General features: G+C 37.2%; 1 protein-coding gene across 2 annotated transcripts in view; it reads left to right on the top strand.

Annotated features, from left to right (window-relative positions):
- Positions 1-26351, top strand: part of Sema1a (semaphorin 1a) — a 64006-nt gene that overhangs the window by 26520 nt on the left and 11135 nt on the right. For both annotated transcript variants that reach the window (XM_065355646.1, XM_065355647.1), the window contains exons 3-10: positions 12471-12567; positions 22374-22419; positions 22506-22568; positions 22889-22996; positions 23084-23171; positions 23273-23377; positions 23465-23553; positions 23670-23811. In XM_065355646.1, the coding sequence (XP_065211718.1) occupies positions 12471-12567; positions 22374-22419; positions 22506-22568; positions 22889-22996; positions 23084-23171; positions 23273-23377; positions 23465-23553; positions 23670-23811 (738 nt within the window). The remainder of the gene's footprint in view (positions 1-12470; positions 12568-22373; positions 22420-22505; positions 22569-22888; positions 22997-23083; positions 23172-23272; positions 23378-23464; positions 23554-23669; positions 23812-26351) is intronic.

Below are 26351 nucleotides of genomic sequence, written 5' to 3' on the forward strand. Positions count from 1 at the left end.
TTTTAACAATTTTGAAAGATCTCGCTTTTTTACGTAAAATTGCCATAAACTCGCTTTCTTAAACTAAATATTACAAAATAGTTTCGCTTTTCGAAAATAGTTGCGAATAAATACTTCAAATTTTTCTGCCAATAATTCTCAAAAACTGCTTCGTCGCATTGAAATTGTCAAATTTTTGCTTTTTTTTTTGTCAAACTTTTTAGCAATTTGAAAGATCTCGCTTTTTGTAAAATTGCCAAAAAGTCCCGCTTTCTTAACCTAAAATCGCAGAATAGTTTCGCTTTTTGAAAATAGTTGCGAATAAATACTTCTAATTAATTTTCTGCCAATAATTCCTAAAAATTGCTGCGTCGTGTTGAAATTGCCAAATTTTTGCTTTTTGACATAAATTCTTGCTTTTTAAAAAAAATTGCTGAAGGTTTTCACTTTTTTTTCAAAAATTAGCCTATCCAAATTTAAAAAGCTAGCGTTTTTTGTCAAAAGTTGCCAAAAATTATCACTTTTTTGCCAATAGTTTTCAAAAAGTGCTGCTTTTTGCTAATTGTCAGAATCTTGCTTCTTGTCAAAAATTCTCGTTTTTTAACAATATTACTAAAAGTTTCGTTTTTTTAATAAGTTGTGCAAAAATCTCCCTTTTTTTGGCCAGAAATTTTCGAAAAGCCCTCCTTTTTGTTAAAATTGTCAAAGTATCGTTCTTTTGCCAGAAGCTGCAAAAATCTTCACTTTGATGCCAAAAGTTGTCAAAAAGTCTGGCTTTCTCATCAAAATGTTTTGAAATAGCTCAACTTTTTAAAATAAAAAAAAAATACATAAAAAAAATGAAACATTTCAATTCATATATTTTTTTTTTCATATTGCAATGTTTTGCTCACGTTTTGAAACTTTTTTTTGGTTACCGTGTAGTTACTTTTTCGATCCTTGTTGGTTACTGAAGTTACGATTTTTTTTGAAAAAAATTAAGTACATACGAGCCCTGATTTTTATCACATTTACAATTGAATCGGTGGGTGCAGAAAGGGACCAAGTCACATTTTTGGAAATTTTTTTTTTCACGGATATAGGGGTTTCAAAGTATGGCGGATCGACTGGTGATGTCAGATTTCCGCAAAACTGCCGGGAAAGTTGTATTTGGGCGCAGAAAAAGGGCGGATCCGCATTTATGACTTTTTTGTAAAATTTTTTAAATTCCTTGAAAAATAACTAACATTTTTGAGAAGACCATTTTTTGAAATTTAAGTTAATCTCTGAACTGAAAAATGATGAAAAAATTAACAACTTCGGCAAAAAGTCTTAGAACTCAAGGGGTTTTTGGTCAATTTAAACGAGATGACAGTCTAAATGATGTACTTAGATGTAGAATCAAGCCCCATTCGTGCCCGAGCAATTTCAAAAGAAATTTTGTCGATTGGGTGCAGAAAGGGTCTAAGTCCCATTTGTTTAGGCAGCAACAGCGCCGGCGCACGTGAATATTTTTTTTTCTAAACAGTGCTAAAAATTGTGTCTTGGGGTCCTCTTTCAATGACCTTAAGCATGTTTACCAAAAATTTTTGATTTTCAAATAAATCAGTTTTTTGTTATTCCTGAAAAGTGCGAAAATGGACTTGGCCCCTTTCTACACCCACCGATTCAATTATAACAAAAGGGGGAGAGAGGTACAAAGCCCCGAAATTTTGGACAAAACGTAAAAAAATGCCCAATATCGTGTGACATATCGTTTCGCAGGTTTTCAAAGGCGCTGAATCCGAATATCCGCTCAATTTTTGAATTTAGCCTTTTCAACGCCCCTTCCTTTAGCCCCAAATATCCTAAAAATTGGAAAAATCATGTGACACATCGTTTATTAGGTTTTTGGGGGCGCTGAAAACGAATATCAACTTATTTTTTCGATTCTACTTCTCCTACGCTCTTATTGGCTTCTGAATGGTGAGAGTTGAATCAAAAATCTCAAAAAGTTCACGATCGCAAATATTATTAAAATTTCTGTTTTCTGGATTTTTTGAAGTTTTCAAATCGAAGCTCGAAATTTGGCAAGATTGTGAAAATTAAGCTTTCAAAATTTCAACTCAACTTTGAATTTTTCAAATGGCTCGAGCGAAACAAGGGCGAAAGTTTTTGAAAATTCGATTTCCAGAGGTCTAAAAACAATGCTTTTTAGGAAGTTGATGTTGAAAAAAAAAAACAGGCCCAAGTATAGAGGAGAACTGGAGAAGGTACAATTATTATGGACCCAGGTACAAATATGGACCCCCCCATGGTTTAGTGTACAACCACTAGCGCTACGGTCATGCTGGGTACTAAAAATTATACTAGTAGTGTAGTATCGATGATCCATGTACTTATTTCGGATCCATGCAAACTTGGGTGTCTCTCATCAGCAATTGTTTTTTTTGCGCATTATTTTCTTCACAATGGAAAATTTTACAAGTTTTTCATTCGGTAATTCATCAACTTCAAATAAAGTTTGGAAAAAAAATTATTAGCGAAGTAAGTAGCTTACAATGTGTACTTTCAAAATATACTTTCATATTTGTCTGTACTTCAACTGATTTTCATAATTTTTTTCATTTCTCATAAACTGCGCCGATTTTTTTCATGGGTATAAAAGATAAATATGGACCCCTAAATTTTTTTACCTAATTTTGATTCAATATTTTTTAGAATGTCAAGAAAAGTGTTATTAACAAAGAAGACAAGTCCAAAGTGTCGAAAATGGAACCATGATTTTTTCATTTTTCATAAACTTGGCCAATTTTTTGCATGGGTATAAATATGGACCCCTAAATTTTTTTCATTCAATTTTGATTCAATGGTTTTTAGAATACCGAGAAAAGTGTTATTAATAAAGAAGACAAGTCCAAAGCATCGAAAAACATCTTTAAATAAATTTTTGTTCAATTTTCTGAAATTTTTATTCATTTTTGGGGGGGGGGCCATATTTGTACCATTTTATGTCACTTTTCTAAATTTCAAATTTCTCGGTGAGTTTTCAACAAAAAAAAAATTTTTTTTACACAATATACGTACTAGAGTCTTTGGCCTTTCAAATGGTATATTCGAAAAAAAAATTTGATAATTTTTTCTACCCTTTAAACCCAAAAAGCTAGAGGGGGTCCATATTTGTACCTTCTCCTCTAAGGGTGAAAGCTATTGAAAATTTGTATTTCGGGAGAGGCATAAAAACGATATTTTTTTAATGCAAGGAGCTTATTTTTTGGCTTTTAAAATTTTAGAATTTGAAGGATGTTTTTTTAGGATGTTAATTTTGAAAAAGAAAAGAGAACGGGCCCAAGTGAGGGTGAAAGCTCTTGAAAATTTGTGTTTTGAGAAGTAAAAAACAGGGTTTTCTTTCATCACAGGCCCTTTTGCCAAAACTGCCCCCTTTCCCCCTCTCTCTGAACGGCCTTGCACTTGCCTGTACCCAAAGTTGGGATGATTTGATCATGAATGACCCTTCAATAAAATTGTTGTTTCTTACTTTCTCTTTGTTTGCCTGATTTTATGCATAGATCATGGGGAGTCAATTAGGCTCCTTCAGACGTCTTTGTCTTCAGTGCAGCTGTCTCAGTTCATTATTCCATCACATTGCTGTTGATTTACCATTTATTAAATCTGCGTATTGTGTGAGGAATCTGCCACTTGCCACGTGACCTGTGTCCGTTATAACTTTCTAGTTTTCACTGCACACAGTCAATTTCCCTATAGATTGTCCTTTCTAATTGATGCGTCTCCTGATGACTGTGCTGAGTCTGTCTATGGTTCTCAAGTTTTTTGAACGTGTCCTCTTTCTAGTTCATGGGATTCGCAGCATAAATCTGTAACAGTGTACGTATATCTCAAAATCGTAAATTCGCTGTACGCCAGCAAAAAAAAAAAAAATCGTCTCAAATACTTTCAGCTTAGTGCATTTTGCCCTTGCTACAAAAGAAACGTACCCAGTGGCTTTGACAATGACCATTGCGCGGACATTGAATTTGGAAACATCGCGGAGGTTGAAATCAGCCATAAAAAGAACGAGGAAGAAAAGAGTGGACTTTTGCATTGTGCAAGTGCCAAGTGTACTCGTACTCGTACAAAGTAAACGTTGTTTCGACTTGACGGGCCATGACGAGATCAGCAGATCGATGTCGCGTTATAATATACGCTAAAGCATGACACACTGTCATTACAATTTACATTCGTGTATGGCAGACAAATGGGGCAATTTTTTTTTTTTTTTGCCGGGAAACGTATTACAATCGTACATATATACTAAAACGAATACGTATGGTCCGTATAGACGACAGTAATGGAGGCGATTACGCTTTTATAGTGCTCATTGCTGCGCGATTCTTGTTAAACGTTGTTCCTACTGTACCGAAAATGGTTGGTTTTGCGGCAGAATAAAAAGCAGAGAGTGTGAGGGAGTTGGAGAGCAAGACTGAGTGAGAGTGAGAGAGCGAGAAAAAGCGGCAAAATAAATAAATGAAAGCTACGCCGCGCCGAGACCGAGAACTGTGGAGAGAAGCTGGTAAAAGAAAGAAAAAGAAGAAAAAAAAAAAGAGAAAACAAAAGAAAGGGAAAAAAGTGAACAAAAACAAAAGTACCCGAAAAAAGGTTTCTTTTTAGTGTAAGATGTAGCGCACACACAAAGGGTACAGTAAGATGAAGAGCAAGTGCCGAGGAGCCGGGGGCCCGGGGGTAGTACGTATTTGGCAAAAGGATGAAGGCTCTGTCGAGGAACGCCGTGGTGGCGGAGCAGGGTCAGAGGGTGAGGAAGTATGTTGAGTTGTGACGAGTGTAAGTGCGTGCGTATGTAGAGCGCCGTTCCTTCGTTCAGTTCGTTGCTGGTGTATGCGTTGCGTATGTCGTCGCCGTCGTCGTTGTCCGTAGCGGCGTCGACCGCGACGACGACGGCAGCGAAATAGGGGATGAGGGTGGTAAGGGTGGTGTAAATGCCAAGGAGCCGAGGGTGGGTAGCGGGTAGGGGTAGCGCGGTTGAGATGGATATATACGTGCTTGCATGTGAGTGAGGGTGCGTGCGTGCGTGCGTGCGTTTAGCTTTCTAGCCGCGTGACGTGCCAGTGTGTATGTGTGCGAGCGTATAAAATAAAGGCCCACGGTGCAGGGGGTGCAAGGTGCAGGGTGCGAGTTTCGAAAAGGATGCGGTCAACGTTAAATGTGCATTCATTCATCGAGGAGTATACGACGACGCGAAAGCAGACACGGTTTAAAATTCTCCGCACTGCATGTTACAGCCGTACAGCGGGACCGGGGGGCGGGGGCGGTGGCGGGGGATGTCGGCCGAAGGGTGCGGAGCGAGGAAAACGATTATTATTGTCACAGTTTGCGCCGCGAGTGGCGCGATATAGGAGCTCGACTGTGGCCGGGGGATGAGGGTGGTGGCGTCGCCGGATCGATATTGCGTTGCGTTATATGTACGTACGCGGCGGTACCGCGAACGCGGACAAGGGATGATGCGGCGCGAGCCCGAGAGGGATGATAACAGCACGCTGACTCGGTGACTGCTTTTCTTTCTGCTTCTGCCGCACGCTCCAACTTCGACTCCGACTCCGACTCTGGCATGTTTTTCATTATATAGTATTTTCTTTCTGTTTCGCCGCCGCCGCCACCGCCGCGCCGCTGCGTGTACTCAGTACTGCTGTGCCCGTGCTCGCTTTTCTCATTCTCTCCGTCTCTATCTCTCTCGCCTACGGTTACGTCTTATCTTGGTCTTGGTAGTCGCAGTCGATTCTGAAGAGTATTATGTTACTTTATACTACTCTTGCTTCGCTATACTATGTACTGTACTACGGCTCTATACACACTGTATATACTGTATACTGTATAGCCTTTCGTCATCTGTGACTTGCGAGAGAGCGCCTACGGATAAATATAGGGCGCTTATTTGTTGTTAATTTTCTCTCCGTTCGAGCGGTATCAATTAGAAAGCTTATTAGGTCGTCTCGAACGCTAATCAGCGTTAAATTTGTATCTACGAAACGAGCAGTCGACGGTAAATGCCTGTATACGTAGTGTATAGTATATAAGGGATCGTCTTCGTATATACCTACGACGTATACTTACTCGTAAACGAGCGAACAAAATAGTATTTCTGTACATTTTCTGTAATCTTTTTAGTACATCGCACGAGTCGACATCTCTGACTGGAAATTCGTACGTACGTACGTACGTACGATTGTGAAATTTGCCAAAAAGTTCCAAGGTTATATGCCCGAATCGATCGCTTTTCGCTTTGAAAATTCTCCCTAGAGTGAATTCTTTTTTTAATATCTTTCTAGGTTTGAAAATTTATTCATGTTATGTCCCTCCCTCCCTCCCTCCCTCCTCTTTCTCCTTTTCAAATGCAAACACGTAACCGAGTCTGAAATTATACGAGTGGAAGATTACCTATATACTGGTGAAATTCTGCGAAATTTTTCCATTTTATTTTTCCTACGCAAGTGTTTTTTTTGTTTTTTTTTTTTTGGAAATAAATGGGACCAAAAGAGGAGTCCTGATAAGGCCATTTTTTGGGCTCGGACAGTTCTCGACTGAACCACTGACTCTTAAAATGTAGTAATAAATGTCCCAAATACGAATACGTGGTTAGGTAACCCAAAATGAACATTTTTTGGGCTCCAGGGGTTCCCAAAGTTGTGAATAAAAAAAGAATTTTAGGAATCACTGAGTAGGTAGATAGCTATTATTTTCAGAACCTTTTTTAGTATAAAATATCAACTGTTTGAACTCAATAAACGTTATGCGAGGTGATTTTTCTATTTTTGACCCTCGGGGGGGGCAGAAGTGGGGGGGTTTGATTTTTGGAAAATTTTGGAATTTACCCCTTTGAGCCCCGTTAAAAGCTTTTTACAGTTTATTAGTAGTGTCTGAAAGACCTCCATCCTGCCAAAGCTCAATAAAATTTTCCGCTTCAAAAATTCAGTTTTCCTAATTTTCGTAATTTCGATATTTTGGGAACCCCTGGAAAACTATAAAACTGCGATTCGCGCCAAACGTAACGTTTTGAGGTGTATATTCAATTATCTAGATGAAAAAGTTTGGTCAAGCTCACTGTATATTCGTAATTTTGAGCCTTTTTATTAGAGCACCCGACTTTAGGCACCCCTAAAAAAGGCGTTTATGCATATTTTTTCAAATAAATTGAAGAATTTATACGTTTGAAACACACTAACCGGAGCTCGATAATTTTTCTTTCGATTTTACCAATAACTTTCAAAATTGAGCTTTTTTAAACCAAATTCTGAGATTTTACTTCGTTGAAATCCTGAAAACGTTATTTTAACGTTTTTTCGAAGAGTAAAATCTCAGAATTTGACCCAAAATAGCTAAATTTTGAAAATCACCTCGCATAGCGTTTATTGGGTTCAAACAGATATTTTACACTAGAAAAGTTTTTGAAAATAATTCTTAGTGGTTGGTTAAGATCTGAGGCGGAGGAGTGCCTCAAATTTGAGTTTTTTAAACTAAGGATTTTATCTCTTTTTTTCCCTCAAAAATACCCCAAAAATGCAGTTTCTTAGACTTATACGACTTACAATTGTCAAGACAAGATTTCCTAAATTTTAAGCGCTTCTCCCCCTCCCCCCTTCCTCCGGATCTTGAAAATTATGACATTTTCGAACTCACCATCAGAGAAGTTAATCTACATGAAAATGATCTCAAGAACGCCCACGTTACCAAATTTTGAAAAATGGAGAACAGACCCTCTCCCTTTTGAATCCCACCCTGTCCCTTCTATGGGGTTTGGTGAGTGGCTCCTATGCTTAAAAATTACTTTTGAAGATGCTTCTTTCATGAAATGCAGTTTGCACTCCAAAAATTGAAATTCGTCATTGGACTAAAAGATAAGATTTCTAGAATTTTCATATTTTTGGCCCCATCTTGGGCAGTTTCTATGTAGTCAAAAAAATTTGACAAAAAAAATGTTTAAAAAATACTTAAGTATTTCTTAAACATTTTTTTGTTAAATTTTTAACCTCTAAAATCGATTTTGAAACTTTAAAAATGACCCCCACTCACCCATCTATGCGTTGACGAAAATTTAACAGTTTCTGATCTAGACAGGGATGAATCGAATGATCATGCAAAAAAACATCACCAGCCGGAATTTTAGATGCAAAAGTGCATTTTTCAATTTTTGATGAATTTTGAAAAATATAATTTGGGTGGAAAAATTGAAATTTTACCAAATTGACCTAAAAAGTTGAAAATTTGGCATGTAACCCTCCTCCCTGCCCGTCCATTGAGAACGGTTCCAAACTGTTTTAAGCTGCCCTGAAGCCTTTAAATTTTATGCGAATTTCACTTTTCAAAAATCCTGCTGAAAGTTCCATAAAATATACTCAAAACATTTTGAAACCATTTCCAATCGATTCGGCGGGTCAAAAATAGGGTACATGCTAAACAAAAAATTTACCAAAAATCAAAAAGTGCTCTTTAGCACCAGAACCTGATTTTGTAGGATTTCTGGCATTTTCTGCTCCAGAGACAGCCTTGCCAGAGGTCGAAAATATTTTTCCTCATTATCGCCATAATACTTATCGTAGCTGATAAAAATAAAAAGATACAAAATTAAGAAAAATATGAAATTCTTCCTCGTCACCCAACTGCAACAAAATCCGATATCTACGCCTACACTCGAGAAAGAAAGTTTCAAGCAGTGATTCTGAAACTTTTTTCAGCTGCAAACATTAAGCAGAGCGAGAAGGGCACTTTATTATACCTACGCTGTTTGAGAGAACTTTCATCGATAAACCAATATTTGATTATCATTTGAGCGAACTGAATTCAACATTTTTTCTTATAACTTTTACAAATAAACATTTAAAATGAAAAAAAAAAAAATTGCTGACTCAATAGTTTGTCAGGGAGAGGACATGCCATCAGTATTAATTACCAATTCGATTAGAACTCCTTAAATAAGGTAACATCAAAATGAAACTTTATGGTACCGCATTCCTGTATTCCAGAGCACTCTTTCTCCACAAATATTAGTGTAAAATTTCTTAATTAATAAACTCGAAAACTTATGGTGAACCATTTGTTAAGGCCCACTGTTGAAATATTTCGCATTAATTACGCCAAAAAAAACATGAAAGATGTAATTTCTGAAACTGGGGAAATATTTTGGAATACAGTGGTGCCAATTTTCCAGTGTTCTTCTGCTTTTCGTTTCCAGGACACTCGGATTTCCTCAAATTCTCCTCTTCCAGCGCTGCACCAGGTCTTCGATGCATTTGTTCATTTCTCCCCACAGCTCCTCTCTAGTGTATGCAGTGCCTGTGCCACATACAAGGAGATGATCGTCATTCTGTCTTTGCCCGCAATCTGGACACTTCACATCATCCTGAATGCTCCATCTAGTAAAGTTTATTGCTGTCCAAGCGCATCCAGCTCGGATCCAGTTTCAGTATGAGCCACTCTACATATGGCAGTTTGTGTCCATTTGCCAAGATCCTGTGGCCTTCTCCAGATCAGACCATATTTTCTCTCTCTCCTCCACTGGATTCACTTCCATCACATGAGTCTCCCTCAGGCTTGTAGGACCGCTCAGGTTTTGTGGTTGCTCCAAAATCAAGGTCCTAGTTTAGAGCTTTCAAACGGTCCGTTCCAGTCATTCGGTTCTGCATTTTTTGTCTTTTTAGGTTGGTCCAGTCCGGTCCTGACTAGAAATTTTCATCGTGTTCAACTGGTTATGGGTCAACCCACGTCCAAAAAACGGTCTTCATTTTTCAGAAATAAAAAAAGCTTCGTAACACATAAGATGAGTTGAAAAATGGTATTTTTAATTCAAAACATCAAAACTTCGAAAGAAATTGAATCACAATGGAAATTTATTTGAAATATGCATCTAAAATGGCATTATAAATTTGAAGAATTGGACATAACTGAGGTCCAAACTGTGATCAATGGTCCGATTTTTTAGAAAGGTCTTCCGTCTTGGTCTATCCCTGTCATTTTTTCTGAAATAGGGTCATCTGTTTGGTTAATATTTACATAAATTTTCTTTAGAGGTCTAAGGTCTGGTCCAGTCTGGTCCACTCGGTCTTGTGTGCACTTTTGGGTCTGGTTGTGGTCATTGGTTCGGGTTTTTGGTCCGGTCTGACAAGCCTGGTCTTCCTTGCAAAACTCCTCCTGGACTTCAGCCTCAATGGGGGGGGGGGGGGGTCTTGTTCTTTCTTTGTCCTCTCTACATCTGCCACCACACACCGTCTTATCCCAGGAGGTGCAATGCCGCATATTCTTGGTAAGTTGGTAGGTGTTTAACACTGGTTGGTCTGAGGCAGCCACACAAAATTCTCATGGTGTTGTTGAAAGCAACGTTGATTTCCTTAACATGCGCTGATTGGCCCTAAGCGGCACATCCATACTCTGCTGTAGAGTAGCACAGTGCCATGGCTGTTGTCCTCAGTGTCTTTGGCTTTGCTCCCCATCTATTTGATACCAGTTTTCACAGTAAGTTGTTTCTTGCTTCTACCTTCATTTTTGTGTTCTCGCAGTGTCTCTTATACATATGTAGTGTTGCTCAAACAACTGGGTTACCCAGTTGCACAATAAAATTTGCACCCAGGTGGGTGGCAACCTGGCAATCTGATTCACACCTGGGTTGAAATTTCATTGAAAAAGTAAATTAATGTTGTGAAAATAGGAATGCCTGCAGTTTTTTTTTATCGAAATCCAATATTCGCTAAGAAAACCATTTATTCGACATTTCAGCAGTAAGGTAATAACTTCAGATTCACATCGTGTCGTCTTTAAGTTAAAATACCCACATTTTGATAAATTTGGCTTAAAAAATCGCCATTTCTCTTGATTTTTTCATTTTTCATCAATTTTAGAGTGGGGGTACCCAGTTCGTGTTATCAAAACAACCAGGTGCATGAAAACCCGGTTGTTTGACAAGTGACAACACTACTTATATGTGACCGTCTACGATAAAACCGACCATCCGTCGCAAAAAATCGAAAATGTTTTTTCGCCTATTTTTGGGCCTTAAATGGTTTAGGGAACAAAAATTCGCGAAAAAAATTTTTTTAATTTTTTGCAACGGATGGTCCGGTTGGTTTTATCGCGGACAGTCACATATGTGAGGGTTTGATCTAGCGTGATTCCTAAGTACTTGGGATTTTCATAGTTCTTCAGCTGCATTCCTCCCCATACCAGCTTCAATGTGCACTTCGCCTTTGCATTCTTTGGGTGGAAGCCACTTGCTTGAGTTTTGGATGGATTTGGTCTGAGGGCATTATCCACATAGTAGGTCTATAGTTTATTCAGAGTTTTCTGCAACATTTCTTGCACTTCTATTTGTGTCCCCCCCCCCCCCCGAGCAGTTGCTGCCAGGTCATCTGTATACAGGAAGTGTCTGGTCTGGTGTCTGATTGGCTGGTCATTTGTGTACATGTTGAATAGAATTGGGGCTAGAACACTGTCCTATGGCAGCCCATCTTTTTGCCTTCTCCATCTACTGAATTTTCCCATTTCAGTAATTGTTACTAATTTCAAAAAAATCAAAAAATGCTGCAAGTTTTTGGTTATTTTTTTCGATTTTTAGAAAATGGCAACAACGATCAAAAAAATTGGCACCACTGAGGTCCAAAATATTTCCCAACTATCAATAATGAAATTTTATGGTGTTTTGGCATAATTAATGCGAAATATTTTGAAAGAAAAAAAAAAAAAGGTTTAAAACTCTATTCACGCAAAAATAGGAGAATTTCAAATTTCCAACCGCTCAGTAGAATGAAATAAAGTGGTCTTGGATTTTGATGGCAACAGCTTAGGTCGAGCAGAATCCCAAATTCCTTTTTGATTTAGGACTGGGCTGTTCTCCCAAAGCAGGTTGGGCAACAACAGGAACGAAAAAACTACAATTTAAAAAAAAATATCTCCTCATTGAATACCAATATCTTCCCTCCAGGGGCACCTCCAGAGCTACAATTTTTTCGAAGTGATTTTCAACTCAAAATGAACGTTTCCACTGAGTTTGATCAAAATCCTTCAAACTTTTTTTTCGCAATTCACCCTAATATATAACTAAATAACCCCAAGGACGACCAGGTAACCAAATCTTGAAAAATAGGGGGGCTAAACCTCTCTTTGAACGCTCCCTGTGTCCTTTCCTACGGGGTTTGGCGAGTGGCTCCTGTGCTTAAAAATTTCCTTCAAGGGTCCTACTGCGTCGTATCAAATTTCATGCTCCTATCATGAAATGCAGTTTATTTCACATGCCTCGTAATTGCGAGGCATGTGAAATGTTCTTTGAAATTCGCACGTACCCGTTTAAAAAAGCAATATTGTCAACTCGAGTCGAAATAATGATCCAGTCTCTATCGTAGGCACGACATTAATGCAAATGAAATTGAACTTTGAATTTTCATGTTGCCCAAAATACCTATCTAATTAATGAAAATCGTATAACATCGAGTACGAGTCAAATTGATTAATATGTTCGTAATTTCTGTATGTTTCAGGCAATCATAACGTGCACAGATTCGTCGGAAATACAACCCACACCGATTATTTTAAATTAGTGGTTCGCGATGGAAATTCATTACTGATTGCCGGACGGTAAGTGTTCAATGGTTGAGAAAACCTCTTCTAGTAGCTACTTCACCTTTATTCGTTTCGAGTTTGCTAACTTGGAACCGTTATTAGCATTACGTTTTAGTATACGCCGCCGCTGACTACGGAATTAGGCTATTTTTTATTTTCATTTATTTTTTTTTCTCCTCCAACAAAATACACAGAGTGGCACAAAACGCTTTATCGAACAAAATGATAAAAAATATTGTGCTTGCGCGTGTTGCGAAGCTGCAATCTGTTGGCGAACCGTTATAATGTTAAACTCTCCTTATTCGTAGAGCCTACCAATAGCGAACTCGTACATTATTTTGTTGGGGAAAAAATGTATAAAGTAGCGTATACCTTGCTACACAATTTGCGTAGCACGAACACGAATTTGTAGTCGAATAGAATTTTTGAAATTCGATACTCGCGCGCGGTTTAAATACATATAGCCGGAATCCGGATACCCATGTATATGTATATCGTGGCATAAGACGTACTATAAGAGATAAAGTCGACTGCTTTTGCTTGTTGTAATCGTCTTATGCTTTTGCTCTATACACAAGTAGGTACATACGTATACCAATGTACTCGTGTTATCGTTGTCGGCGGAATCGAATCGAATCAATGAATAAATTAAACGTCTCGGATTCGAGTTGAAATCGAGCATGTTTTATGGCTCGAAATTCGAGAAATATATTCCATAAATTAAACAAAACTCGAACAAACTGTCAAACCATTCACACCTCAGGGGTTCGAAATGTGCGGAAAACCAAAACGAATTTCGTACTCATTTTGAATTTTTTTTCACCAACTTACATATTTTGTAAGGGAGTTTTTTTTTTCTTCTTCAAAATGTCTACATTTATCGTACTTTGGCATTTTTTCTTTTTTTTGAAAAATTGATTTCATTATACTCGTTGTTGTTGAATTTCGGATGAATTGAAGTCAGATGAGGGTAGGTGAATGTTGAAGTGCTCACGGTACAATTGACTATCGAGTGCTGCAGATTTTCAAGAGAGCTTAGATCTCATCCATTGAGGTGGAACCACTCCACTTAACCACTTTTTTTAAAGGGAGTGCCAGTAGCCTGCAGCGATTTCAAAAATATATGACAAACTTGGCTGATTAAATGGCCACTCGAGAATCTTGCGATGACCCTTTTCTGGAAATTTCGCCATTTTCCGTACAATTGCATGTCGGCATTATTGTCAATTTTGTTCGCAATTCGATTGGAAAATTATGTCTGTTTCGTATACTTAGATATGGGTAGGCTGGTCGTGATTTCCTGTATTTTTTTTTTTTTTTTGCAGAGTGAAATCGTCGTATTTCTTTTCAGTCGTGTTTCGTCGCGATGACTTTTCTCAAGTCTAGCCATCGCGGATTTGAAAAGAAACGGGGAAAATATTCTACGGTCGACACCCCAAATCGATTGTCACCGTTTTCTCGAACGGATCTGAAGCCTACAGCAAAAGTTGGCTTTTCTCCAGCGATTTGAAATCATTCCATAAGGCATTGTAATGAACTTTGGCAGCTGAAATTATATTTATAATCTTGTCGTAAGTTCAAGATTTCTAATCAATTAGTGCAGAGGAATCGAAAACCTGCTGAAGTGACGAGTTGAAAGTGTAGGTATTTTTTTTACAAGTTGGAAATGTCAAAAATTGACGATTTCAGTTTTTTTTTCATTTCCAACTTGTAAAAAATATACCTACTTTTCAGCTCGTAATGTCGAATTTGTGATTCACCTGCCTGAATTTACTCAAAATGTCGAACTTTTGAAAAATATTAAATGTCCAGCCGGCGAAGTTGGTTACAACGTCTGCTAGAGCGATTTTAAAGATATTTCTGGAGAAGAGTCAATTTTTTGGGGGCTTCAGCTTGGCGTGAAATTGCGGAAATCGAATCGATTTGGGGGGGGAGGTGGAAGATTACTTTCTGAGGTACAGGGACTTTGAGTTTTGAGAAATTTGTTGCAAAAATCTATTTAAAAATATTTTATGTAATTGTCAATTCGTCATCTCGGAACAAATTGATTGGTGAACGAATGAATCGTCTGATTAGAATGAACAGGTCGTTCGAGAATGATTGCATCTGATGAACGATCGAGCAATGCTTTGAATTCTGAAACTTCCAAGAGAACTTGAACGGCGCAATTTCAACATTTTTATTCGAAACGTTCAACTAAAAAACTGGATTGTAATAAGGTTATTGAAAAATTAGGTACATAAAACCACTCAAAAGTGAAAATAGCATCAAAATGACTAAAAATTGGCAAAAAGTAATCAAATTTCAGTGAATTTTGTCAAATCTACTAATACGTGTTCAAGTGATGGAGTAAACAACTTTTCCCACCAAGAAAATAGTATAAATACTCTGGAAATTCAATAGAAAAATCACTTCTCTGACCAGCTTCGATGGAGAACAGTCTACTTGAGCTATCGCCAACTGACTGCAATCCACAAGTTACCCATACGAGAAGTACTAATAGTAGTAGTTGTGGTGAAGAAGATATGGAAATTCAATAGAAAAATCACTTCTCTGACCAGCTTCGATGGAGAACAGTCTACTTGAGCTATCGCCAACTGACTGCAATCCACAAGTTACCCATACGAGAAGTACTAATAGTAGTAGTTGTGGTGAAGAAGATAATCTTCTTGTCGATTACGCGATTATAAGTGAAAACGATGTTCCAAGACCTGAGTGCCGAAGAACAGAAGATGCTCAACGAAGCGATAACGCCGAGGAGACCGTCTGGAGAACCGGAGAATCTGCTAGCATCGGAGGAGATGTGGGCAGAGGGTTTGGTAACGCCACCGAACTCACCAGCGTCAGTGAAATCCCACGTCAGCGACACGGAGGAGGACGAGGTGCCGGAAATTCAGTTACCAATGAATACGAGCATTATGGAAGCTTTCGAAGACGAAGAAAATATTCGAAAACGAGGTTTGGCGGAAAGGTGCGCAGAACCACGAAAAGTACCAGAGGAGGTCACCACCAGCGAACCGACACCCTCAACCAGTGGCTACGAACCACCACCGAAGAAGAAGACACCCCCGCCACCGATGAATCTGATAGTACTACTCAAGAGGGTGGACGATCAAATACCGACGACAACGACCCCAGCAGACCCACCAATACAATCCCAACAACAACCGACAACCTCCCAACAACTGCCAGCAGCCGAAACGACGAAAGAAGAACCGGGAATCTGTCTGATAGATATATTCAACGAGATACCCAAAGATCAACAGCACATGAGTTACTGGATCTGCCCGAAAGTACTGGAACTGACAATCGCGGGGATCAAACTCAAATGGCCTGGCAATGCGACGGCAGCTACTACTGCATTACGATTACAAACGCTAGCGAACGTTATGAAACAGGGAAGACAACAGATACGACATGGTACGCCCCAACGGCTATACTTGACAAGTTACATCGAGTGGATCAGAAGCAATGTTGGATTCACGACGTTGTTTCAACCACTCCAGGCCATTTGAGTTTGATCCCCGCGATCGTCAGTTCCAGTACTTTCGGGCAGATCCAGTAACTCATGTGTTGTTGATCTTTGGGTATCTCGTTGAATATATCTATCAGACAGATTCCCGGTTCTTCTTTCGTCGTTTCGGCTGCTGGCAGTTGTTGGGAGGTTGTCGGTTGTTGTTGGGATTGTATTGGTGGGTCTGCTGGGGTCGTTGTCGTCGGTATTTGATCGTCCACCCTCTTGAGTAGTACTATCGGATTCATCGGTGGCGGGGGTGTCTTCTTCTTCGGTGGTGGTTCGTAGCCACTGGTTGATGGTGTTGGTTCGCTGGTGGTGACCTCCTCTGGTACTTTTCGTGGTTCTGCGCACCTTTCCGCCAAACCTCGTTTTCGAATATTTTCTTCGTCTTCGAAAGCTTCCATAATGCTCGTATTCATTGGTAACTGAATTTCCGGCACCTCGTCCTCCTCCGTGTCGCTGACGTGGGATTTCACTGACGCTGGTGAGTTCGGTGGCGTTACCAAACCCTCTGCCCACATCTCCTCCGATGCTAGCAGATTCTCCGGTTCTCCAGACGGTCTCCTCGGCGTTATCGCTTCGTTGAGCATCTTCTGTTCTTCGGCACTCAGGTCTTGGAACATCGTTTTCACTTATAATCGCGTAATCGACAAGAAGATTATCTTCTTCACCACAACTACTACTATTAGTACTTCTCGTATGGGTAACTTGTGGATTGCAGTCAGTTGGCGATAGCTCAAGTAGACTGTTCTCCATCGAAGCTGGTCAGAGAAGTGATTTTTCTATTGAATTTCCAGAGTATTTATACTATTTTCTTGGTGGGAAAAGTTGTTTACTCCTTCCAAATTACTTGGCACAAGTGCATTCTCATTTGCATTTATTATTATTATGCAACTCAATACTTGTTTGATAGAAAATTATATAATTTTTCCATCCATCCAACACCTCTGGTAGTTTTCCATTGCACACGCTATGCAATTTCAACCTTGATAAAGTTTTCCATCCAACCAACTGTATACAAGGTGGTTTTAAATTTCCAACCATCCAACATAGTATATAAGGTTGTTAAAAGTCTAATTCTGATCCATCATACCAACATGCACAACTTTCATTTTTTTGGCGGTTTGCCAATTTCTTGCAAATGTCATATTGTTGTTGTTAGTGTTAACCTTAGTCATTTCCATTCATTCCCCCTCTCCTCCATGCAATTTCATTTTTTTGGCAATGTTCCAATTGCGTTTTTCTCATCTCCTATGTGTGTTGGGTGGTTGGTTCTTTTACATACTTTTGTTGCTTATTATTAGCTGTCTAATGACTGGTAGTATGACCCCCCCCCCCTCTCAACTTTTTTGGCCATATTCCAAATGTCTGTATCTTCTCTCCTAATTATGCTGTGTGGTTGGTTCTTTCACCATTATGTTCAGTTTTTTGCGCCGAATTTTTCTGTGGAACAATCTGTTGAAAACACTTTCGAAAAATACCGAAAAAAAATCTTAGTGAAATTTGCCAAAAATGCTTAAAAAAATTATAAAAACTTGTTAAAATTAAGGAAAGATACTAAAAAAAATAAAAATATGTAGGATCTAAAAATTTGCAAAAAAATGACCAAATTTTAAGGAAATTTTCGGAAAATGCACAAAAAGCGTGAAACGTGCGATGAAGTTATGTAAAAAACTACAAAAAAAGATGGAAGTTCAACTGTTGATTTTTCCAAAAAATAAAAATGCACAAAAAAATGGTAATAACGTGTTAAAATAATTATAAAAACACTCAAAAAAGTATTAAAATCATCGAAAATCATCAAAAAATAATGAAATATCAGTGATTGCCCGAAAGTGCTCGAAAAAGTGATGAAATCGTATTTATACTTTTAAAAAAAATGTAAAAATTTTCAAAATATCCAGAAATCAATAAAATTTATAGTAGGTTTAAATTTGTCAAAAATGCATGAAAAAGTGTTGCAAAAATGGTAAAAAATTATACAAAAACATTCAAAGTAGCATCATGATCAAAACCATCTACAATAATTGTCAGAAGATGTTGAAATTTCAGTAAAATTTGCCAAAAATGTTTGAAAAGGCGTTCAAAACGAGTTTAAATGATATAAAAACACTCAAAACAGTAGGAAAATCACTATTAATAGGCAAAAAAAAGTGAAATCTTGACGAAATTTGCCAAAAACCGACGAATAAATGCTAAAATTGTCTATTTTTGCGAAAAAATTGCTCAAAATTTCTTCTTCATCCTTAAATCGACGCTCCGAATTAATTGCGATCATTTTCAAGCCGATCTGGAGCCTCCAGCAAAGCTTGATTTTTCTCCAACGATTTCGAGGAAGTTTTGAGTGATTTGTTGCAAAAAATAAATTGACGATTTTGGGGTGTTTTTAAAATGTGAGATTTTCAACTTGTAAAAAAATAAGTACACTTTTCAATCCATCAAGTAATGAGAACCCATAAGGGCAGCTTTCAATAAAATACCAGCTGCCCAAACAAAAATCTGAGGGTTTTAACGTCTGCAATCTGCAGATTACCAGCCATTCTTAAATACACGATATTTCAGAACTTTTTTGGGTGAGGGGGGGGGGCTTCGCATCCAACAGTTCTGTTTTTTGTATCTACTTACATATTTCAAAATTCTAGCAAAAATTGGAAAAATCATTTTAAAGCAATGAATAAAAATTGAAATGTATGATTTTTTTTTCGAATTTCTCATTTCTGTGTCAAAATTCTTCCTAATAGACTTTTCTTCGAGAAAAAACCTTTTCTGGCCTCCCAGCTAGGTCCTCTTGATGTTCTCCTTTCCCCAAGATATAGAAAAAAATACAAAAATATACTCGTAAAATACATCGAAATAAGGTACGTAATGAAAGTGGGTTTTTTATTTGAAATTTCCATTTTTGTGTTAGAACTCTTTTATTTTCTTTGTTTCTTAATTTTTCCTAGAAAAAACCTCTCTCACCCCAACGATAGAGGGAGATGGGGATCTATATTTAAATATCAATGAACCCATATTGTTTGCGTTGTCGAAGGTAATTTTTTCTGTAAAATATTTAGTCCGGCATATAACAATAGAAGTAATTGCACGCCCCCCCCCCCGATACTCCGGGACAACTTTTTTCGTAAAGGGGACATCCTAAGGAACATTTTAAAGCAAACTTGCCCAAAAAAAAGTTGGCCTTACTTACAAAATGGCGGCCATTTTGATTGACAGGTCAGCCGAAATCGCAGATTTTGCGTTTCAACATAGGACTTGCACGAAATTTTTCAAACCTTACAAAGGTAGATCGAAAGATCAAGCAAAAATTTATCACCTGTCAAAATTTCAAGTGCTAAAGTGCGTTTTTCGATTTTTGGTGAATTTTTGAAAATCCAATTTAGGGTAAGTAAATGTGCCTAAGTTTGCGCGCTTCCTAAGATTGCGCAGTAACGATTTCTCAGAACCAGTGAGAGTTACAACATTTGATACCGCCTTTACTTGAAAGAAGAATCAAAATGACCATACTTCACGATTTTTGGTGATGGTAGCACCAAGTGTCGCAAACTGACAAGCGAAAAACTTTTTTTTCAAATTTTTTTATAACTTTTCCAATAAAAGTGGCACGAGACAATTTTTATGGAAATAGCAGTAGAAATCCAAATAAGCTATTTTTAGATTCGTCATAGTCTGGGGATTATAACAAGCACATATTTTAAGTGTTTTCTGCTTTAATTAGGTTTCAATTTTTCAATTTTTCAAAAAAACACCCCTGTGCCTAAGATTGCGATTTTTATTTTTTGCTACTTATCTAGACTAATAATGATACTTTTCGAAATTTTCATTGAGAATTCAATTCATTTGAATGAAATGACACCTTATATATGTATATCGAGTTTACTCCTTGTCAAATGCTAGGGAGAAATGGGTGTAATGCTGGAAATACCAGATATGAGCGCATTTTCAGAGTGGTTCACTCAGAAGTTTCAAATGCACGTTTGTGGGAGACATTTTGTTTGCTTTTATCATTAATTAAACAATATTGACGAATTTCTATGTTTTTCACTGGTGCACAATCTTGGGAAGGTGAATGCGCAATCTTAGGAAGGCATATGCCTAAGTTTGCGCATTTGACTTTTTTTGGTTTTTGGTCAAAATATCAAAAACTAAATCGATTAAAAATTTTATTTCTGGCGCAAATCATAGCCAAATGTTTGAGGAACCTTCTGTACAAATTTCAATATTCTAGCTCCTTTTCATAAAAAGTAGTGACTGTTTAAAAATTAGGTGCGCAAACTTAGGCACATTTACCCTATGTAGACCAAAAATGAGGGAAAAAATCATAATCTTACCAAATTGACCAAGAAAGCTGAAATTTGGTATATACCCTATTTTTGACATGCCAAATCGATTGGAAACGGTTTCAACCCGTTTTGAGCTGTTCTGGAGCCTCCAGCAGATTTTTGAAACCCGAAATTCTCACAAAATTCCATCAAATTGTAGTTGTAAAGCTGAAATTTATTCTAAAAACTAATTTCAATACGCTACGAAGTACTGTAGGTGAAGTTCAAGTCGTTTTGGAGCCTCAAGCGACTTTTTGAAAATTCCTGAAGCATCCAGCAGATTTTTGAAACTTTGAATTTTCACAAAATTTTATCAAATGGAGATGGAAATATGAAATTTACTCTACTTTCCAATTTTAACACCCTCTGAAGACAACTTCAAATGGGTTCAAGTCACTTTAGAGCCTCTAGCGACTTTTTTGAAAATTACTAGAGCCTCCAGTAGATTTTTGAAACTTGAAATTTCCCCAATATTTCATCAAACTGAGATTGAGAGTCGAAATTCATTCTGCATAAGCTAATTTCAATACGCTAAGAAGTGGACTGCTGGTGGATTTCAAGTCGTTTTGGAGCCTCCAGCGACTTTTTTGAAAATTCCTGAAGCCTCCAGCAGATTTTTGAAGCTTTGAATTTTCACAAAATTTTATCAATAATGGAGATGGAAATATGAAAAGAAAATTTCAATTTCCCAAAAAAACTCCATACAACCTTTCAAAAAGTCGCTGGAGGCTGCAAAACGACTTGAAATCCACCAGCAGTCCACTTCGTAGCGTATTGAAATTAGTTTGCAGAATAAATTTCGACTTTCCATCTCCATTTGATGAAATTTTGTGAAAATTCAAAATTTCAAAAATCTGCTGGATGCTGCAGGAATTTTCAAAAAGTCGCTAGCGTATTGAAATTAGTTTTTAGAATAAATTTCAGCTTTACGACTCCAATTTGATGGAATTTTGTGAGAATTTCGAGTTTCAAAAATCTGCTGGAGGCTCCATAACTGCTCAAAACGGGTTGAAACAGTTTCCAATCGATTTGGCATGTCGAAAATAGGGTATATCCCAAATTTCAGCTTTTTTGGTCAATTTGGTAAAATTTTGATTTTTCCCCTCATTTTTGGCCTAAATTTTAATTTCAAAAATTCACCAAAAATCAATAAAGGCACATTATTAGCAATTGAAATTCTGGCAGGAGATAAATTTTTACTTGATCTTTCGATCTACTTTTGTAAGGTTTGAAAAATTTCGTGCAAGTCCTATGTTGAAACGCAAAATCTGCGATTTCGGCTGACCTGTCAATCAAAATGGCCGCCATTTTGTAAGTAAGGTCAACTTTTTTTTGGGCAAGTCTGCTTTGAAATGTTCCTTAGGATGTCCAATTTAAGAAAACAGTTGTCCCGCAGAATCGAGGGGGGGTGCAATTACTCCTATTTTCATATGCCGGACTAATCATTTAGAAAAATTTGGCTCAAAAGTAATACATTTTTAATAAAAACTGACCACTTTATTTTATTTTGATTTTTTCGATTTTTTTCAATTTGGGGGCTTTATTCTAGGAGGTCAAAATAGCTTGTAAACCGAGGAGGGAGGACGCAGAAATCAGAAATGGCAAATTTTTGGATAAATAGAATTTTTTATTGATTTATTTTTCCTGACTTTGGGCTTTGTGACAAATCCTAATTTCAAGTTGGAGGGCTAAAATTTTCAAGGGATTGAAAAAAGTTCAGATTAATACCTTTGTAAATGGGGGAGGGGGGTGGTGGGAGTAAAAAAAAAGTTCATTAAGAGCCACCCCTCATAAAAGCCTTGTGGCACGTTGAGGAGGTGAGGGTGTGTCTCACAATGTTGTATCCCCACATTTACCAATAAAAATAATTTTTTGAAAAAAAGAGGATTTTTCATCATGTCTTTTAGTTATACCTATATTAGTACGTATTTAGCATTTGTGTCGAAACTTTCTAACCTGTATTCGTTGATTTTTTTCTGTTTCAGTAACGCAATCTACAATGTGAGCGCTACGGATCTTTCTTTACACCAAGTAAGAGAAATTTTTTTTCGAAGGAGTTTGTAATAATTGAAAAATTTACGCATTAAAACAATATTGTTAAATTCGATGTGTTTCAGGTATTGGAATGGTATTCGGAGCAAGATCCTATCAATATGTGTATCCTGAAGGGTAAAAATGAGGTATGGATCTGTTGCATTTTTGTTCACATATTTGAATATTATGTATGAATTAGTCGACCTTGCTAGTAATGAAACCTCCGGATTAGCGCTGTAGCATTAATTTTGGCATTTTAATTATAATTATCTACCAGTTTGGCACTGGAGTGGCAAAAAATTTAGTGTGTGAGAAAAATTTCAACGAATTGTCAATACGTATACGCTGTCAGGCGATTGGCCTAGATAATTGCCAGCTTGCGCTAATCCAACTATAAACTATTCTACTCGTATACTCCGAGTATTTGAAATGGTCCATTAACCGAGTGCTATTTTTCAATTTGCAGGAAAATTGTCAGAATTACATTAGAATCGTTGCGAGAACAGTATCCGGGAGATTACTAGTCTGCGGTACGAACTCATTTAAACCTCTATGTCGCGAATACGCTATTCAGGTACGCGAAACCTACTTTTAAAATTTTATTTCAATCGAAACACGACGAAAAAAAAAATTCAATTTTAAAATATAATCGCATTCGCAGGTCGGATCTTATACGAACATGTTGGAAAAATCTGGTCAAGCTATTTGCCCGTACGATCCTAGACATAACAGTACCTTCATCTATGTCGGTGAGTCATGATTTATATACTAATACTCGTATTTTAAATTTACTGCATCAATCACGTACGACGAATAAAAATTTCTGACTGGTAAATTTCATCCGATATAGATAACGAATTATACGCTGGCACGGTGGCCGATTTCGCTGGTACGGATCCGATCATCTATCGCGAACCGTTACAAACCGAGCAGTACGATTCGATGAGCTTGAACGGTACACCGATGACTTTTTTCTCGCCGAGATTACCTCGTAGACTAGTATTGAAATTTAAACGCTAATTCGTGTTTTGTTATTTTACAGCTCCTAATTTCGTGAACGCTCTGACGTTGGGTGATTTCGTTTATTTCTTCTTTCGAGAAACCGCCGTCGAATACATCAACTGTGGAAAGGTTAGTTCTTCGCTATTTTGCGGCTACCCTGCCCATGCTCAGCTGCCTTACGCTTTGTGCGAACTGTAAATGACTACACAGAGTGGTTTAAATTAACGAGTAAATCATCGTTTCAGGCGGTATTTTCTAGAGTAGCTCGAGTCTGTAAACATGACCGAGGAGGACCGCATAGATTTCGTAACAGATGGACGTCGTTTTTGAAGTCGCGTTTGAATTGCTCAGTTTCCGGAGAATTTCCTTTCTATTTTAACGAAATACGTACGTATATACCTTGTGACTGTTTATGGTATAAATTATCACCTAAGTACTCCACGACGTTCCTGAGTCCTGACCTCTTTCGAGAAGATGATTAGGATACGTACGAGTACGTTGGATAGAAAACCATGGTAAAGAGAGTACCCAATAAGCATCGACCGAAGTTTTAGGTGCTCGAGTTCATTTTTCACCCTTTCAGAACGATTTTTAATTACTGGAAAAATTAATGAATTGTCGGAGGCTTCAAAATGGACCGAAACTAGAAGAGTTGTTGATGTATGGGAGTTGAATTGAAGGAATTATTCACATTTGTTCAATTCGCACAAAAATTTATATTTTATGAAAAAGTTAAAAATTGACCTTGAAACAGATTTTTCAAATTTTTCGAATTTTCAAAAATTGGCCAAAAATTAAATTGAGAAATGGACTTTGGAGCGTGGAAAAAGCCTGTCAGAATGAAATAGTGTAATTTTCGTTTTCTCCAATTTTGACGAAATTCACCCAAAATGTTAGTTCTAAAGTAAAACCATCCCAAAATTTTTCTGAATCGACCCCCCCCCCCTCAACCTCAATTCAAGAAATGTGCCCATACGTCCTCAAAATTCAAAATTCTTGTTTGTAGAGGGGATTGTTCAAAAATTTTGAAACTTTCGTAGAAAATAATCACTAGGTAGGTGCGTTTGTGGAATTTTTTTCACAAAAAAAATCATATTTAGAGGGGGGTTTCTGATGGGTTGAAAATTTCAAAAATTTGCTTAAAACAAACGAGGAGGGATTCTCTGCGAAATTATTTCCGAAATTTAGTGACGCGCTAAGGTATAACAAAAATATTTTCTAGAGCTCAAAAATCAAAATCATGCAAAAAAAGTGATTTTTGTCATTTTTTGCCATACTCGTATTTGGTCTTTAAAATTTTTATAAAAATGAAGATTTCGACTTTTTTTCACAAAAATACCCCAAAAAGCATTTGTTTGGATTTGAATGTTTTACTTTTCTTCGGACAAGATTTTCGTGAGAACTGCATTTTTGGGGTATTTTTGATGAAAAAGTCAAAATTCATATAGTTGCAAATCTGAAATTTGAGACACTTCTCTACCTCGGATCTTGAAAGTAATGTCTTTAAAACTTCTAAGTTGCCACATGCGCACATTTTAGCGTACTTACTCGAAAATGGCGGGAAAAAAACATTAAAATAAATTAAAATGACCCCAATTTGAGGACTCCTGGCTCAATTCCATGCGCTTATACAGTATGACACGAAAGTAGTGCTCGGTGGCTTTTATTTCTTAGTGGAAAGAGCTTACGAGATGAATGAAGCGGTGTTCAGTATAGGGAAAAATAAGGGCTTTCAAAAGCGATCTTGAAAATTTCAGGCTCATGCACAGGGTGTTCACAAATTGAAAACCCGGTTTGGTCAAAAAATTCAAACTGGTTTTTACTGGTGTAATGTATTCTACACACTAAGGCGACAAAAACGTAATATGAATTTTCTGAAACCGGTTCATTAATTTGCAACCAGTTGACAAAAAATACTCAAAAAGTGTAGATAGAGAAAAAAGCTTGGAACAAAAGTTGTAGAGCGTGAAAAATTGAACCATTTTCGCTGATCGGATTTTAAAACCGGTTCATTAATTTGCAACCAGTCATCAAAATTTACCCAAAAATTGGAGATCGAGAGAATGCTTGAAACAAAAGTTGTAGGGTGTGAAAAATTACACAATTCTGTTCAACCAAATTTTGAAACCAGTTTATTGGTTCGCATTTAGCAACCAGTTTTTGACAATCACCTAAAAATTGGAGATGGAGAAAAAAGCTTGAAACAAAAGTTGTAGAGCGTGAAAAATTGAATCATTTTCTCTGATCAGATTTTGAAACTGGTTAATTAATTCGTGGCAAACCATCAAAAGTTACAGTTGGTTGAAAATTAATTAGCAATTTTCAAAATCCGATCAGCGAAAATGATTCAATTTTTCACGCTGTTCAACTTTCGTTTCAAGCTTTTTTCTCCATCTCCAATTTTTAGGTGATTGTCAAAAACTGGTTGCTAAATGCGAACCAATGAACCTGTTTCAAAATTTGGTTGAACAGAATTGTGTAATTTTTTACACCCTACAACTTTTTGTTTCAAGCTTTTTTGTCGATCTCCAATTTTTTAGGTGATTTTTGATAACTGGTTGCAAATTAATGAACCGGTTTCAAAATCCGATCAGCGAAAATGGTTCAATTTTTCACGCTCTACAACTTTTGTTTCAAGATTTTTTTCTCTATCTACAATTTTTAGGTGATCAAGAACTGGTTGCTAAATGAGAACCAATGAACCGGTTTCAAAATGTGATCAGGCAGAATTGTGTAATTTTTTACGCTCTACAACGTTTGTTTCAAGCTTTTTTCTCCATCTCCAATTTTTAGGTGATTGTCAAAAACTGGTTGCTAAATGCAAACCAATGAACTGGTTTCAAAGTTTGGTTGAACAGAATTGTGTAATTTTTCACACCCTACAACTTTTTGTATCAAGCTGTTTTGTCGATCTCCAATTTTTTAGG

Source organism: Planococcus citri, chromosome 3 (assembly GCF_950023065.1).
Source record: "Planococcus citri chromosome 3, ihPlaCitr1.1, whole genome shotgun sequence".
NCBI classification, from domain to species: Eukaryota; Metazoa; Arthropoda; class Insecta; order Hemiptera; family Pseudococcidae; genus Planococcus; species Planococcus citri.